The sequence below is a fragment of the Tenrec ecaudatus genome, chromosome 10, assembly GCF_050624435.1.
Source record: "Tenrec ecaudatus isolate mTenEca1 chromosome 10, mTenEca1.hap1, whole genome shotgun sequence".
NCBI classification, from domain to species: Eukaryota; Metazoa; Chordata; class Mammalia; order Afrosoricida; family Tenrecidae; genus Tenrec; species Tenrec ecaudatus.
The window spans coordinates 73,893,194-73,907,848 of NC_134539.1; the positions used below are offsets into that span (position 1 = coordinate 73,893,194).

Sequence of the window (14,655 nt, forward strand, 5' to 3'; positions counted from 1 at the left end):
CCCCCGATCCCTGCCCTGTGGTGGGTGTGAACTCTAGGAAAACTTGGTGGGTTCCAGGACAGGGAAGGGGTGGGGATGCTGTCGGAGGGGCAAGAGGGCAGGGAGGGAGGAGCCAGACTGCCAGTGGTTGGACTCTGGAGGGGGGCGTGGGAGGGATGTGAGGCTTTTGGAGCAGTGAGGGTGGGGGTGTTAGGGACTGTTCCATCAAGGAGGGGTTTTGGGGTGCCTTCGGAGCCAGGATCCTCTTCTGGGTGGGAGCGTCCCCACACTGCGTGACCTTGGGCCATATCCTTAGCCTCACTGAGCCCCAGTTTCCCCACCCATCCACCGGGAAGCGCCACGTCTGGTGTGGGAGAGGTCCCCACGCAGCAGCCACTGCCCTGTTCAGGCCGCGTCTTGAGCACGCTCTGGCCAGCAGCTGTGTTTGGCTTGCTGGGGCAGGAGCCTTGACTGGCCATTCAGGGCGGTGGGAGGAGAGGGCGGGGCGTAGGCAGTGCCGATGATGGCCTTTTGCCAGAGTTTCTCCGGAGCTGGGCGCTGCTGGGACCAGACAGGGAGCTGCTGGGACCCTGCGAGAGCAGGCCTCTGTTGTCTTACCTGGTGCTGCCCAGGACTGTGTGCATGCTGGACTCCCCGCTGAGCAGGCAGGCGGACGAGGTAGATGGGGTAGACAAGGTGAGGCCCTGAGGCCCTGGTGGGGTGGCTGCAGCCCCAGAACTCTGTGTATGTGGGGGAGGGGGAGGCCTGGGGGGAGGGAGGCCGCACAGGACAGAGGTCACAGCACAGGGAAGGAATAGAGATAGGAGCTCAGTGACTCCTACTCCACAACTGGTTTGGCTTCTTCTTCCTGTCTAGTGGGTGGAGGAGAATTAACCAAGTTGAAACAGCCCCTGCCCCCACTCCCCCCCCCCCCCCCGCCGCCCGCCTCAGGACCAAAGGGGACAGGATCCACCCCAGAGAGAGAAGGCACCCTGGGCTCTCCCCACCCTGGTGGCCTCATGGCTACACGGTGGGCTGCTAACCGCAGGATCAGCAGTTGGAAACCACCAGCCGCTCCTCGGGGGACACTCACAGGGACAGTTCTCCCCTGTCCTGTAGGGTCGCTGTGAGTCGGCATTACTTAGATGGCAGCGAGTTTTAGGTTTTGAGGTGGACAAAGGGCCATTTCTCTGGACTCCACCTGAGAATCCAGGTGTGGTGGGCCTGGCCAGTTGAGACAAAAGACTCCTAGCCAATGAGTGGCCCTGAGTCCTGGAACATGTCCCTCCCACGTCCATCCTGACCCAGATTGTCCATCGCAAGCAGACTGGGGGAGGGGGGTCTGGTGAGTGCTAGCCCCTTGTTACATTTCAGCTCCACAAAGGGAAGGTAAGAATCTGTGAGGGGTGGCCACCCTTGGGGGCTGCTGCACCTGGGTGAATCTGCCCCCTTGGGATGCTTGCCCCCTCCCCACTCACACCTGGCTGGGCTGTGGCCAGAGGGAGAGGGGACAGCTGAGTCCCCACCAGTTCCCGACGGAGCCTGGGCTCTGGCAGGGATGGGCTCTGGCAGGGAGCACAGGCTAGTGAGAACTTGTGGCCTGGAGGCCAGGAGGTGACAGGGGTATGGTGTTTCGTGGGAGCAACCCTGGACTTTGGGACCTGGATAGTAGGTGACTTGACTTACTCCTCCAGCCACAGTTGCTGCTGTGATCGTGTAGAGAGTATCTAGATATCACCTGGCCCAGTGCTTGGCACCAGAGTCCTCGGCAGGTATTAGGAAATGTCTGTCCCTAGGGAAGGCAGCCGGTCATTACAGTAGACAGCTTGTACAGTTCCAGGCAAGGGGCTCTGCCTTGAATCCACACAGTGCCCCCTGTGTATGAACTGGGGCTGTCCAGGCCTGCTGTGAGCCCCAGCGGCCTCTGCTTCCTTCCTTCCAAAGGCCAGGGTCCCGGCCCCTCTCCCTCCAGACAGGATGCACTGACCAGGAAGCCAGCCCCATGGGGTCATCCTATGATCCTCCATTTGCTCAGACATGGAGTTCAGAGTGAGGCTGCCACCTGGCTGGTGGTCAGGGGGTGGGCTTGTGGGGGCAGCTGAGCAGCGCACAGCGTTGACAGACCAAGCCGGCAGCACTGCCGCTGCCCCTCTTCCCTCTCTCCGCAACCCTTGGGAAGCGGCAGGATTTTCAGAGGAGTTTTCCTCTCAGCCACTTGGGACCAGGAAATCCCTGCACAGGGCGCTGCCGCCTCCTCCTCTCAGCAGCCTGCCAGAAGCAGGCGCCAGGCTGGCACAGGGCAGGTACCCCTGGTGCTGAGCCACAGCGTGGCCTTGGGCGCTGCGGGCCCTGCCTGGTGAGCCTGTGTCCCTTCCTCTCAGGGGCTTCTCCCTGCCTGCAGGTGACCTTGTACACATTTGAGCAAATGCATGAGCATGTCACCATGTGTGTGGCCACCCGTGCCCATGTACCGGACAGTGACAAGCCTGCCTTCCCGGGCGAGTGTGGAGACGTGCAACTGGTGCCTGCAGGAGGAGGACTGTGTGAGGAGTTGTGCCCGCCTGTGTACCAGCTTGTTTGTGTCCCACACCTATGTGTATATGCACCTTGCTGTTCCCCAGACTTGACCATGAGGAAGCCACCGGAGTCCTCACAGCCCTGCCCCTGCCACCCCGAGCATCAGCTTTCTCATCTGTTAAATGGATGGGTGAGGAGCCCTGGAGGCGTCTTGTTTACACACTGGGCTGCAGCCTACCGGTTGCCACCAGCCGCTTCCTGGGAGAAAGACAGGGCTTTCTACTCCTGTGAAGAGTGACAGTCTTGGGAACTCACGGGGACGGTTCTGCCCTGTCCTACAGGGTTGCGATGAGTCGGCATGGACTCGATAGCAATGGGCTTGATTTTTTTTTTTTTTCAAAATGGATCGATGCCCACACCCTCCTCTCCAGTAGTGGTGTTAAAGGCCTTGGCACAGTGTCTCACGTGCCGTCCAGCCATTTGCTGCCCTGGCAGCAGTGTGGGGAGGCCTAGGGGCTGGCAGAGGGACAGCGTGTAGCAGGAGGGTGGGACACGAGCACTGTCTCGGAAACCATCCCTCTGCCCAGCGCTCTGGAAACTGCAGGCTCTGCCCTTGCCCTGCCCTCGGGCAACTACCCTGCCTGAAAAGGGCTGTGGGAAAGAGGGCAGCAGGCGGCAACTCCACCACCTCCTGGCAGCCAGTTGGCGCCCCAGGGCCCTTTCCAGAGACCAGGGCATCTCGAAACCCTTCCCTGGAAGGGTAGCCCTGCTTCCCAGGCCCCCTGCCTCCTCAGGCAGACAGCAGGCGGGCGGCAGTACCCGGGACGCAGTGTTCCTGGCACAGCAGACAGCCTCTTGAACCACAAGGGCTCGTTTGTCCTAACTCCCCTGGCCCTGGAACCCTGGGTATCCAGAGCCTGCTGGGCACAGGAACCTGCCTGTGGGCTTAATCCCCCACCTGCAGATCCCTTCCCCCTGCCTCCCCAGACCCCTGTGCTTTGGAGAGAGGCTTCTTAGTCCAAACCAAACCCCATCAAAGCCTAGGAACCTCTACTGTGAGCAGGGACCCATCCCCCAAGAATTGTTATCGTGGCCAGAATTTAGGAAGGGGCAATACCCCGGATGGGGCCAGAGCCCAACTGACAACACCCCTCACTCCTGCATCACACCTGCCGTCACTGCAGGCTCCTGGGAACCTACAGCCTCCTTTCTGCTTCCCAGAAAGCTTGACTCCCTCAGTCTCTGCCTGTCCACCTCCCTCCTGACTTCTTCCCACCTCGGCTGGCTCACCTCCCCACGCATGTACCTTGGTTTAACTGGAGGCAGGTGGCTGAGATGGCCTTGCTGTCCCTCAGGTTTCTTGCTAGTCCTGGCCTCTGCTGGGGAAGCTCTCTTGGTGCCCTGACCCCCAAAGAACTCTCTGACTTTTTCTTTTTAAAATCATTTTATCAGGGGCTCGTACAACTCTTATCACAAAATCTCTCTGACTTTGAACTCTCCGATTGTCTTAGAGCCCAGGAACTTGGGGACTGGGGCATCCTCTGGTACTCACTGGTCCATTTCAGGACTCCCTGAGAACCCACTATCTACCAGGCCCTGTACTAAGGGACAGAGTCCTGGCTTTCAGGGAGCTTCCGTTCAAGTTCCTCAACCCTGCTATTTTAAAAAGTGGGCAGGGGACACCTGCCCAGCTTAGAACCGAAAAAGAAAACAAAACAAAAACCAAACTCTCTGCCATCACATCGATTCCGAGTCATAGCAACTCTATAGAACAGGTTAGTACTGCTCCTGTGGGTTTCTGAGACTTTAATTCTATGGGAGTAGAAAGCCCCGTCTTTCTCCCTTGGAGAAGCTGGTGGTTTTGAACAGCTGACCTTGCAGTTAGCAGCCCAATACATAGCCATTATGCCACCAGGGTTCCTTCTGGCTTGGAACACTAGTAGGTTTTCCTCTGAATCGTAGGCTCTTTCAGGTGGTGCCTTGTGTGCACGTACAAAGGACTTCAGAAAGTTCACGGAGCGATGGAATGGGAAGACCTTGGAAGCCCGCCACCCTCCATATATATGTGTGTGCTGGGGTACACATGCGCAAGTGTATTGTATTCCTGTGCCCTGGTAGCAGCTGTGAGGACTCAGTGCATGCAGGCCTTTGCTCCGGGTGCTTGCAGGGGGAGGACAGCGTGGCTGCTGCCTCCAGGAAACCTGGATCCCGGTGGGTTTGTTGCTGGGGAGACATGGCCCAACGCACGGTAGATGGTAAACCCTTGGTTGTATTTCTGTTCCTCTTTGGAGTCTTCACTCACGTGTTGCTCTTTCAACCTTCCCGTCCAGTTTCACACCACTGCACACCCACCTCAGTTGTGTCCCATCCGCCTCCCTCGACAACTCTGCGCTTTTTCATCCCACTTCATTTTCACCTTGAAACGTGTCCTAAAGCCCAGAGCCAGGGGGTTGTGCATGGAAGCATTGGGCTGCTAACCTCAAGGGCGGTGATTCAAACCCAGTCAGCTACTCCAGGGGAGAAAGGCGAGGCTGGCAGCTCCTGTAAAGATTTACCGGCCTGGGAAGCCCTAGGAAGTAAGTAGTTCAACATTGCCCTGTCGGGTTGCCAGGAGTCGGAATTGATGGCTTGAGTATTCTCCCTGGTGTACTGCCAGTGTGGGGACAGTGCTAGGGACACAGCACAGCAGGTGGTGCCTGTGGGCTCTGTGAGTGTAGGAACTGCTCTCGTTGTGCCCGGGGCCACTCTGTGGCCTGCAAAGTTTGTCACCGTTCTCGGCAGCATCAGAATGGAAATGCTTTGCAGCAACTTGGCATAGCCGTGACACGCTTTCCACTTTCTGGATGTGAAAGTAGATAGGACACAGCATCTGCCCATTCAGTGCTGGTTTGCTGGTTTGTTTTGTGGCGACCTCTGGATGCATCTCCCCTTGGCCAGCCCTGCATGGAGCACTAGAACATGAAATTACTCGCTCTTCATTGCAGAGCGTGTCCGAGGCTGCTTCGAGATCACGTTTTTGAGCATGTCTCAAATTCCAGGTCCTGGGCCCACCCCCTCCTATCCCCTCCTCCACATTTCGTTTTGTCCTGGCCACATTTGGAGGCATCTGTGTTGATGGGCTGGGAACCTGAGGCTCAGTAACAGTTCAGACTTGCCTCCTTTGCCCACCCAGGTGGCAGGCTTGGGATTTAAACCAGACTCCATCTTTTCTCATCTCTGCAGTTGGAGAGACCAGGCCGGGGGTCCAGGGGGTGGGTATAAGGTGGGCATGCTCGGCAGTCCTGGGCAGTGCTCCCGTAGCACTGGTGCTGGGTCCTGCCGGGGCACGAAACCTGCAGAAGCAGCTGCGCCAGGACCCTGCTTTTTGGCTTCTCAGCTTCTTGGCAACATGACTGTGGGCTGGTGAGAGGGGCCACAGGCAGGAGAGCCCCGTGGTGAATCAGCGCCAAGGGAAGCTGACCGCTGAGTGACCCGGCCACCTGAGGTGGGGCCAAGGCCCAGATGCCAAGTAAGCACAGCTCTCCTCCTCGGCCTTCTGCTCACGGCCTGGGCGGCTCCCCCGCTCCATGCTTCCCACATGTATGTTTCCCATGGGACCCCCAGGTTTTCCAGGCTGGAGCAGACAGAAGCAGGGGCCTCAAAGTTTGGGACCATCTCCTACTCCATCCTCCCCCCCCCCATCACTTGCAAAGCCTCCCTATTTAACCATTGGGTGTGGGGGGAGATTAAATGGTCCCCGATTTGCTGTGTTGTCAGGGAATGACAGGACAGAAGTGTTGGCTTGTAATTAACTGGGCTGGGAAGGTTATGGGTGGGGGTGGAATGTGGGGGTGAGACAGGAGGGGAGACAGAGGTCGGGAAAATGGAAGTCAGTGTACTGTGCCTCCGGACAGACTGCCCACCCAGCGGTAAGGACACCCACCCATACCCCCAGGGCTGCAAATCCACTTAAGATCTTTATCCCTAGGCCACATGGGAGCGGAGAGCAAGCTGCCCGAGGGAGGGCAGGCATAGGGCCACATGTGGCCTGGAAGCTGGCCACTGTGCGAGTTGGAGTGGGTGCTTGCCTCCTCTGGGCCTCAGTTTGTGGCTGCACTGTCTCACAGTCGCTGTGTGGGTGCTATGTCCCAACTCAGCACTAAAGGTGGGGCCAGGCTGTGCTGTGTTGTGGGGTGGGGCCGAGAATTAATTATGGTTCCAGGGCTTCTAAATTATCACCTTTGGGCTATGTTTGCCAAGCTAGTCCTCTGTAGGTAGTCATGGGGGCAATAGATGCCCCCCAGACATGCATGCTTTCCCGGCTCAGTGGGCCAAGGTTTAAGGATTGGGTCTCAGGACTGGCTGTCTCAGGAGGTTGTGCACAGCCCGGGCCCAGAAAGCTGGCGGTGGTCCTGTGTCTGAGTGGCAGGTCTCAGATTTCAGAAACAAGGAGGGAGGAGACTTGAGCTGCCCCCGCCCACCCCTTGGACCAACCCTCATCAGGTCAGGGGGCTGCAGGAAAGAGGATGAAAAGCCTGGGCCAAGGCCTTTCCTATCTACTTCCTGGACCGGATGTTGTGCTGAGCAAACAGCTTTGAGGTCAAGTCACCACTCTGGCTCTGAGTCACCGCGCCTAGCGACAGCTACAAGGTGTTTATAAACAGTAAACCTCGCACCAGCCAGGGCTCATCCCCCCAGAGAAGGGGGCCTGCAATGAGGGAGAGCCTATTGGCTCCTGTGCACAGTGGGGAATCCAGATGGGAGGTTCAGCAGGACCCCCATGAGTTCCCCCGATGTCTGTAAAAGCACTGGGGTGGGGGTAGCACGGGGGTTATGCCGACACGCATCTGTGCGTGCATGTGCATCTGTAGGCTGGTTTCGCTTGCTCTGCGGCTGGCCAGGTGCATTGTGCCAAGGCCCCCTGGGTAGGTGGCCGGGCATACTGGGAACATCCAGGCAGCGTCTGAACACAAGAATTGGTGTAGTCTGTCCAGCCCACTCAGCCCAAGTTCCCTGGGCGGATGCTCCCAGCCCCCCAAGCCCTGGCTCTTTGTGGCTGGTCCACGTTCCAGGCAGTGACAGTGATGTGGTACATCATGTGGTGACTCCCAGGCTGCAGGGAACAAAGGCGCTTCTACTGGCCCTGGCTCTGGGGACTGGGACCATGTGTGTGTGTGGGAGGGGGCTGCAAGCCTCCCTTCCCACCCACCTCCCTGAGGGCTGGTGTTTGTGGGCTGCAGCTGGCCCTGCTCCTCCCTCTCCCCCTCCCCCTCCGCCAGGGTTCACTGCCCCACCCCCTGAGGCAGCTGGCCACCTGGACCTGGCTTGGAAGGAGTGAAGCTGGGAGTGGGTTCTGAGGATAGAAATAACCTGTGCACAAGGTACCAGGGATCTGAACCTTTTGAACCTGACTAGAGGCTGGGCTGGGGGTGCAGATTGGCCATTGCGAGGCTAGGGAAGGGCGAAGCAGGCCCTGGTAGCCAAGAGGCACTCAATAAATGTTTATTGAATCAGCTCCTGTAAAACACGCCCTCTCCCCTCACAGAGCAGCCTGCTCCTCCCTGCTCACAGCTGAGCACTTCTCCCAGGACCTCTGTGAACGGCCCTCCACCCACCAAACACCACCATACCCACTGGTCCTTCCCTGCCACCTTGCCGGGAGACCAGAGCTCAGGGATGGCCCTCCTCTCTTCCCTCCTTCACCGAATGCCCCCAAAGGCTGGGGTGGTAGCAGGCAGAGGTGCAGGGCAGCCCAGCAAGACTTCATCACCTCTGGGACGCTGTCACATGGCAGCCCTGGGGGAGAGGTTGACATTGTGCGTGCGCACCCTGCTATCCAGGGCTGCCTCTGGCCACGTACCCCATTCTCATACTGCCCTTGGTGTCCTCATGGCTGCTTTCCCCAGAAGAGGAAGAGTACATTCCAGAGGGTGGGAGCCTAGAGGCTTAGAGGCCAAGCTTTACAAAGCACCACAGGCCGCCCACCCCTGTGGACCACTCTCCTGGGATCTGGTTATAAGATCCATTCTGAGCTCCCCTGGGCAGCCCCCAAATGACTGTTCCAGAGCTTGCTCGTGGGGGTGGAGTCCGGCCATAGAGCGCCCAGGCAGGGGCAGTCGGGCCAACATATACCGAGCATTTATTAGGGGACAGGCCCGTCACCTCAGCGTACTATCCTCAGGTGGCCACGTGGGCTAATCAGGAGTCAGGGTCTGCTCAGGGTGCACCGTGAGCCAGGACTCAGCATTCTTGTGGGAATCCTCCTGCCTCTGCACCTACAGAGGAGAACCCTGAAACCGCAGACCCTGCATCGGTGACCCAGAGGCCCTGCATTAGTGTAGCCGCCGGGATTCGAACCCTAGGCCTGCTGGTCAGCTTGCTGCGTCTGACAGGTCAGGGTCTGTGCCAGCAGCAGGACGCCACGCTGAATGAAAAGGACGCGAGCAGAATTGTTGGCGAAGGGACATAAGGGATGATGGCAATGCAGCCAGGGCCACGCTGGAGGACCCCGTGGGTGTCCAGCCTCTCCCACATGGTGCTCTGTTAGTAGACAAGAGTTCCCCACCCCCTTCCACTCCTCTAGAGAACTCACACCCCACAGTTTACCTAACTCTGGTCTCCGGAATCTTTTCTTCCATGAAAGGAAGTCTGCTGCAGGAGCTCCACTGGGTGGGAGGGAGTTCAAGGTGGAAAGTTCTGGGTGCAGCTGGAGGTGGGGATAGAGCAAAGGGACCGGAAGAGGTAGGGGGTGAGGGCTTGGGTCTGCGCTTGAAGACATTTAGACAGCGCTCCCCGTCCTCTCCCTGGTAGGAACAGATCCGGAGTGTGAGGCTCAGAGAGAGGAGGAACGTGCAGGTCCCACAGGGAGGCTGTGCTGAGCAGGGACAGGAACAAAGTCTCGGCTCAGCTGGGTCCCCTGTGCCCCACAAAGCCACCGGAAGAGGATGTGAAATGCTCTGAGAGGCAGGGCCAGGACAGCAAGAAAGACTGGTGGGGCTTCAGGTCAGGGTGTGATGCTGGGCCCTGGTCACCTCCGCCAAGGCCTGGGGGCCTGATGTGCCTGTGGGGCAGCAGAGAATCCCCTGCCCTCCTCCTGATCTGCTCCAAGGATCTGCACAGCCAGCCCACTGCCCTCCACTCACAGTCAGGGTCCAGATGTCCACCTGACCGTAACCCTGGCTCTACCTGGGTAAGTAAGCAACCCAGCCCCTCAGCTCTGGCTTTGCCCTGCACTTGCTGGGACCTGACATCTGATAGGAGAGTCCATCGTCCCTCCAGAGCTGCTGGACAGATGTGGGATTTTCCCCCATGGGGCCAGTTTTTCCACGTGTGAGGTTGGCTGTGTGTGGTTGCATTGAGATGAGAAGAATGTGGAGCAGGCAGTAAGCTGTCTTTGTTTCTGAAGGTCTGCCCTTCCTAGTAACGTTGGGTGTCCTCTCTGAAATGAGGGTGATGGCCGTGGTCGGTGGGGTTGTGGCTGCTATTGCTTTTTACGACCGTACTTGGTGAAATTAAAAAGCCAACAACCCTGGGATTGTTCCCCTCTTCTCCCCGCCACTCCCCACCCCCCACCCAGTTTAAAGTAGAGTCCCATGTCGGTGGCGAGTACCCGAGGACCTCCGAGGCCCTACTGCCTGGGTTTCGGGAACTGAGGGTTATAGGCAAGGACCTGAACCCATTGGTGGCGTGGAGTAATCAGAGTCCCCTTCCACCCAACTGGGCTGGGCTCACACCATCTGGGAGCTCTACGTCTGAGCCGGGGTGGGAGGGTCCCAGTCTGTATTTTGTGTGGCTCTGGGCTGGACTGCTCGTGGCCACAACCCACCCTCCTTGGACCCCCAGGCAGGGTGGTGTCGGGTGGGAATAGGGTCTTAGGGTAATGAAGGAAAGAACCAGGTCCACCCAAGTGGAGCAGGCCTGAGATAGGTCCCCTAGGACACAGTCCTGCCTACTCTGCCTACTCTGACTAGCCCAAGGCCTAGTAGGAGCGGGAATTCCTGGCCCTGCCCGTCACAGGAGCAGGTATGACAGCCATGCGGGTGACACCAGGTGTAGGCACTTGGGTACTCCACTCCACTGGAGTGGACAGGCAGGGTGGCAGACTGGCAGAGGGCCTCCTGGGTACCCTAGTGCCCCCACCGGCTCCCACCCCTCCATGGCTCGGGAAGCAGGCCCGGCTGACACTCGGCCTGCGGTGGGCAGGGGGAGGAAGACCTGGGTGCTGTTTGCCTTTGTCTCCGTGGTGACGGCCAGGCGACGTGCCGCTGTCCGCCAGGCCACTCTCCAAAGCCCAGCACCTTTGCCAGCAGCACCGTCATCCCCCGTCCCTTCAACCAAGGTGAGTTTCCAAGGCAACCGCACCTCTACCTGCCGAGGAGGCTGGGCAGGTCACAGACAGGGCTCCAGGCTCCTCGGTGATTGCCCGCCAACTTCTTCCCCTCCTTCCCTGACAGAACTGGTTGAAGGAGTTTACTGGCAGCTACGGGGCAGTCTGCTTGCCATTTGATGTGAGGGACAGGGTGGGGGTGCCCACGCCGCTGGCCTCCCTTCCTGCTCCCAGCCTGGGCCAGTTGGTCGGGGAGGGCCATGGCATGGGTACCGTGCATCTCCCATGATAGAGGGCTTCGGTGTGTGGTTCTGCCATCTGCCCTCCTGAGGACCTGTGAACCAGATGGTGGTGTGGTTACTGTGCTGCGATGGAGGAGCTGAGATAAGGTTAGCCGGCCACCCGCCAGGGCAGCAGAGACACTGGGGAGAGCCAGGAGCTCGCAGGCAGGGCTGCTGTCTCCTGCCAAGCACAGAGGTGAGACTCTGCCCACCGCCTCCCTGTCCGTAGCACCTTGGTACACAGTGGTTATTTGTTGGGCCGCTGAGGTCAGCAGTTTGAACCCACCAATGTTCCTTGAGAGAAAGACGGCGCAGTCTCTTCCCTTTAAAAGTTACAGGGTCGCGATGGGTCGGGATTGACTCAATGACAGCGAATTTGCTTTTACTGGTTTTTTCCTGTTAGGGCCCCAGGGCCTGGGGACAGGTGTAGGGCAGAGACTGTGGGATGCCCTGGGCCCTTCCTTCCCACAGAGGGGCGGGCCATGTGTACCCAGCATGTCCACCTTTGCCCACGCTGTGGCCAACTCAGCTTTGGCCAAGGATGGGACCCTCTGTCTCCACGTCTTTCAACTGTTTCCCTCCTTGCTGTGTCTCTCTTGCTCCCCACTCACCCCCCTACCCCACACTGCCGTGTTTCAGTCCAGAATTTGAGTCTCCTCATCAGTCTGTTTCTCCTCTCCCTCTGCTTCTCCGCAGAGGAGCCCACGTGGATCTGCTAACCACAGGTCAGCAGTTTGAAATGACCAGCTACTCCTAGGGAGAAAGAAGAGGCTTTCTCCCATAAAGATGTATAAAGGTAGCCTCAGAAACCCACAGGGCAGTTCTCCCCCACCCCACCCATAGGGCCACTGTGAATTGGAATCAGCTTGATGACAGTGAGTTTGGTTTGGGGTTTGGCTTCGCCTTCCAGGAAGGAGCCCTAGTGGTATAGTGGGGTATGTGTTGGTCAGCGGTTCAAACCCACCAGCTGCTTCAGGAGAAAGATGAGGCTGACGGCTTCTGTAAAGATTTATAAGGCTGGAAACGCACAAGGGCAGTCCTGCTCTGCCCTGTAGGGTGGCTATGAGTTGCTGCTGGTGGGTTTTTTGTTTTTGGCTTTTGGCCTCTCTTCCTCTCTCTTTTATGCCCTTCTGGGCTGTGTCGCACGTTGAACTTGGTACCCCTTAGGGCTGTCGATGACCTGTGGGTGTGTCGGAGCGAGCCCCTTAGGATTAGGGGAGAGTTGATGGAGTATCCCCCTACGGTACCCACTTCTCACACAGATGCAAGGGCCCTGCCTACGGGCCTTCATGGGCACACTCAGAAGTCAAAGGTCATGAGCACCCTTTATTGGGAGGACAGCAAGGTCCCACAGTGATATTGCAGCTGAGCTAGGCCCCTCTGCATCCAAGTCCTGACTCCCAGGCTTCGGTACATCTTATGCTGGGTGCCTCAGGACAGTGATGCCCAAGGAGGTCAGAGGTTTGGGGTGGATGTGGTTTCCCATCGCTCTGGGTGCACCCTTTCCCACTTCTTGATCAGCGCTCAGCTCAGCCCAGCTGAGCCCCTGGGACTTCCCCTGGGAGAGGGAGGCCCCTGAAGTTCCTGGGAGCCCAGCTAGAGGGAGTGCGTCACCTCCGCCAAGGTGTGTCCTCGCCGCTGCCGCCCACCCACAGAAGGCCACCCTAGGACCCAGGCAGTCCAGGAATGGTGACGTTGGTGCTAGGAAATGACCAGGGAACCAGGCCAGGCCACACCCTTCTCGGGTCCTTCCTGGCCTCTAAAAATAGGCCGCAGTAGAGAAGCAGATGGAAACCTCTGCCGGCCCAGGGCCAGTTGAAAGGTTGTCCTCAACATCTGGCCGGAGTTTGGGGACCGAGCTGTGGTCTCACTCTGCCATGAGCTCCCTCGGTCAAAGCCCAGTGGGCAGATAGGCACGATGTGCCACCGCCTGGAAGCTGCCCTCTCCCCATCGCTGGCCCAGGCTGCTGTGTGCCTAGTAGACGTGATCGAAGCTGCACCCAGCTCGATTACCCTCGAGGCCCTGGGCTACGTCTTGACATGAATGCCAGTTGGAACAGCATGTATGACTCACCTCTTGTGCCCGGCAGAGGGTTGGGACGTATGGGAAGCACAGGTCGAAGGAAGGAATGACTGACGGGGGACAGGTCCAGAGTGGAGACAGCCTAGAGTGTGTTTCTGACTGGGTGCAGTGAGAGACTAGTGTGGAACACTGGCTGGAGCCACACCACACAGTGGGTGTTTGGCAGAGGGCACTGGGAGGCCCCTGAAGGAGCGGAGATCCTTTGTCTGGGGACCAGTGCTGGGTAGTGGCACGGAGAAAAAGGGACCGCAGAGATTGGACCTGAACCCACATGCCTGGGCCCTAAATGGAAGCTGCCACTCAGGGGCTGCGTCAGCAGATCTGTGCATCTGCGTAGCACACACATGCTCAAGGCTAATGGATGTGTGCCCATGCAACAGCGCTTGGCTAGCCAAACACTACACACGAGTGAGTTGGCTTTGGCCTGGTTCTCGGGCCCTGGCTGGCATCTGCAGCCTGCACCTCTTAGCTTATTTGCAAGGAGCATCCCTGTGTGTGTGTGGGGGAGGGGGGCACGAAGTTGAGATATGAGCCCAGTGAGGAAGGAAGGGAGAAACAGCTCAGCTGGCACTGGGCAATACCCCCAGGCTTTGTTGGGTGCTTTATCCTCTCCAGAGCGCTCCAAAGAATTGTTCCCTTTGTTCCTCCCAGCAGGCCCTCCTTCACGGGCCTGGATCTCTAGGAGTGCCCCTACCTCCAGCACCCCCAGGCTCCTGTAGCAGCCAGTCCAGCCACTGGGACTCGGCTTTCCCAAGGCCCACAGCCTGGCCCCACAGCAAAGCCCCCAGTGCTGTCAGCTGTGAGGTGGTGGCAGGGCTGAGGTGTTGCTGCTATAGCCCCCCTGGCCGGGGTATGTCGCTCCCTGGGAGGCTTCTGGACACTAAGTCCCCAATTGTGTCCTTGTCCTTGTTTTAGAACTATGGGAAACTGGAAATAGAAACAAAAGTAGAGAAAGTGGCTTAATAAGTCCCATTGCCCATCCTCAGATCCTCACAGGTCATTCTTGCTTCACCCCCTAGAGCCTGTCCTGCTCGCCCCCCAGTGTTTCTGCAGACCTGGGTGTCTGTACCATCCCTCAAGATGAGTTCCCATTTAGCCTCCCAGTAACCCTGCCAGCACTCTCCCCCCGAAGAACAGACTCTGCGATGGTAGCAACCCCCCAGCAGTGTTCTGATAGCCCTGTTTGCCGCTTGTTGGACCGAGCATGGAACTGGTTAGCATTCTCTCCCACCGTAGACTATTCTCGACCAGGATTTCCTTATGGAGTCTTGGTGGCGCTGCCAGGTAAGTATTGGACTGCTAACTTACAAGGATCTACCTACCTTACAAGGTTCAGCGGTTCAAACCCACCAGCCACTCTGAAGGAGAAAGATGAGGCTGTCTGTTCCCATAAAGATTTACAGCCTCGAAAATACTATGTAGAGGAGTGGTGTAGTGGGTTACACATTGAGCTGCTAGTCCCAAGGTCAGCAGTCCAAAACCACCAGCTG

General features: G+C 58.3%; 1 protein-coding gene across 1 annotated transcript in view; it reads left to right on the forward strand.

Moving 5' to 3' along the window:
- The first annotated feature begins 553 nt into the window (after window positions 1-553).
- The window catches only part of RALGDS (ral guanine nucleotide dissociation stimulator), a 43,724-nt gene continuing 29,622 nt past the window's right edge, over window positions 554-14,655 (forward strand). The window contains exon 1 of the mRNA XM_075560571.1: window positions 554-675. Coding sequence (XP_075416686.1) covers window positions 622-675 — 54 coding nt within the window. The 5' untranslated portion in view covers window positions 554-621. The remainder of the gene's footprint in view (window positions 676-14,655) is intronic.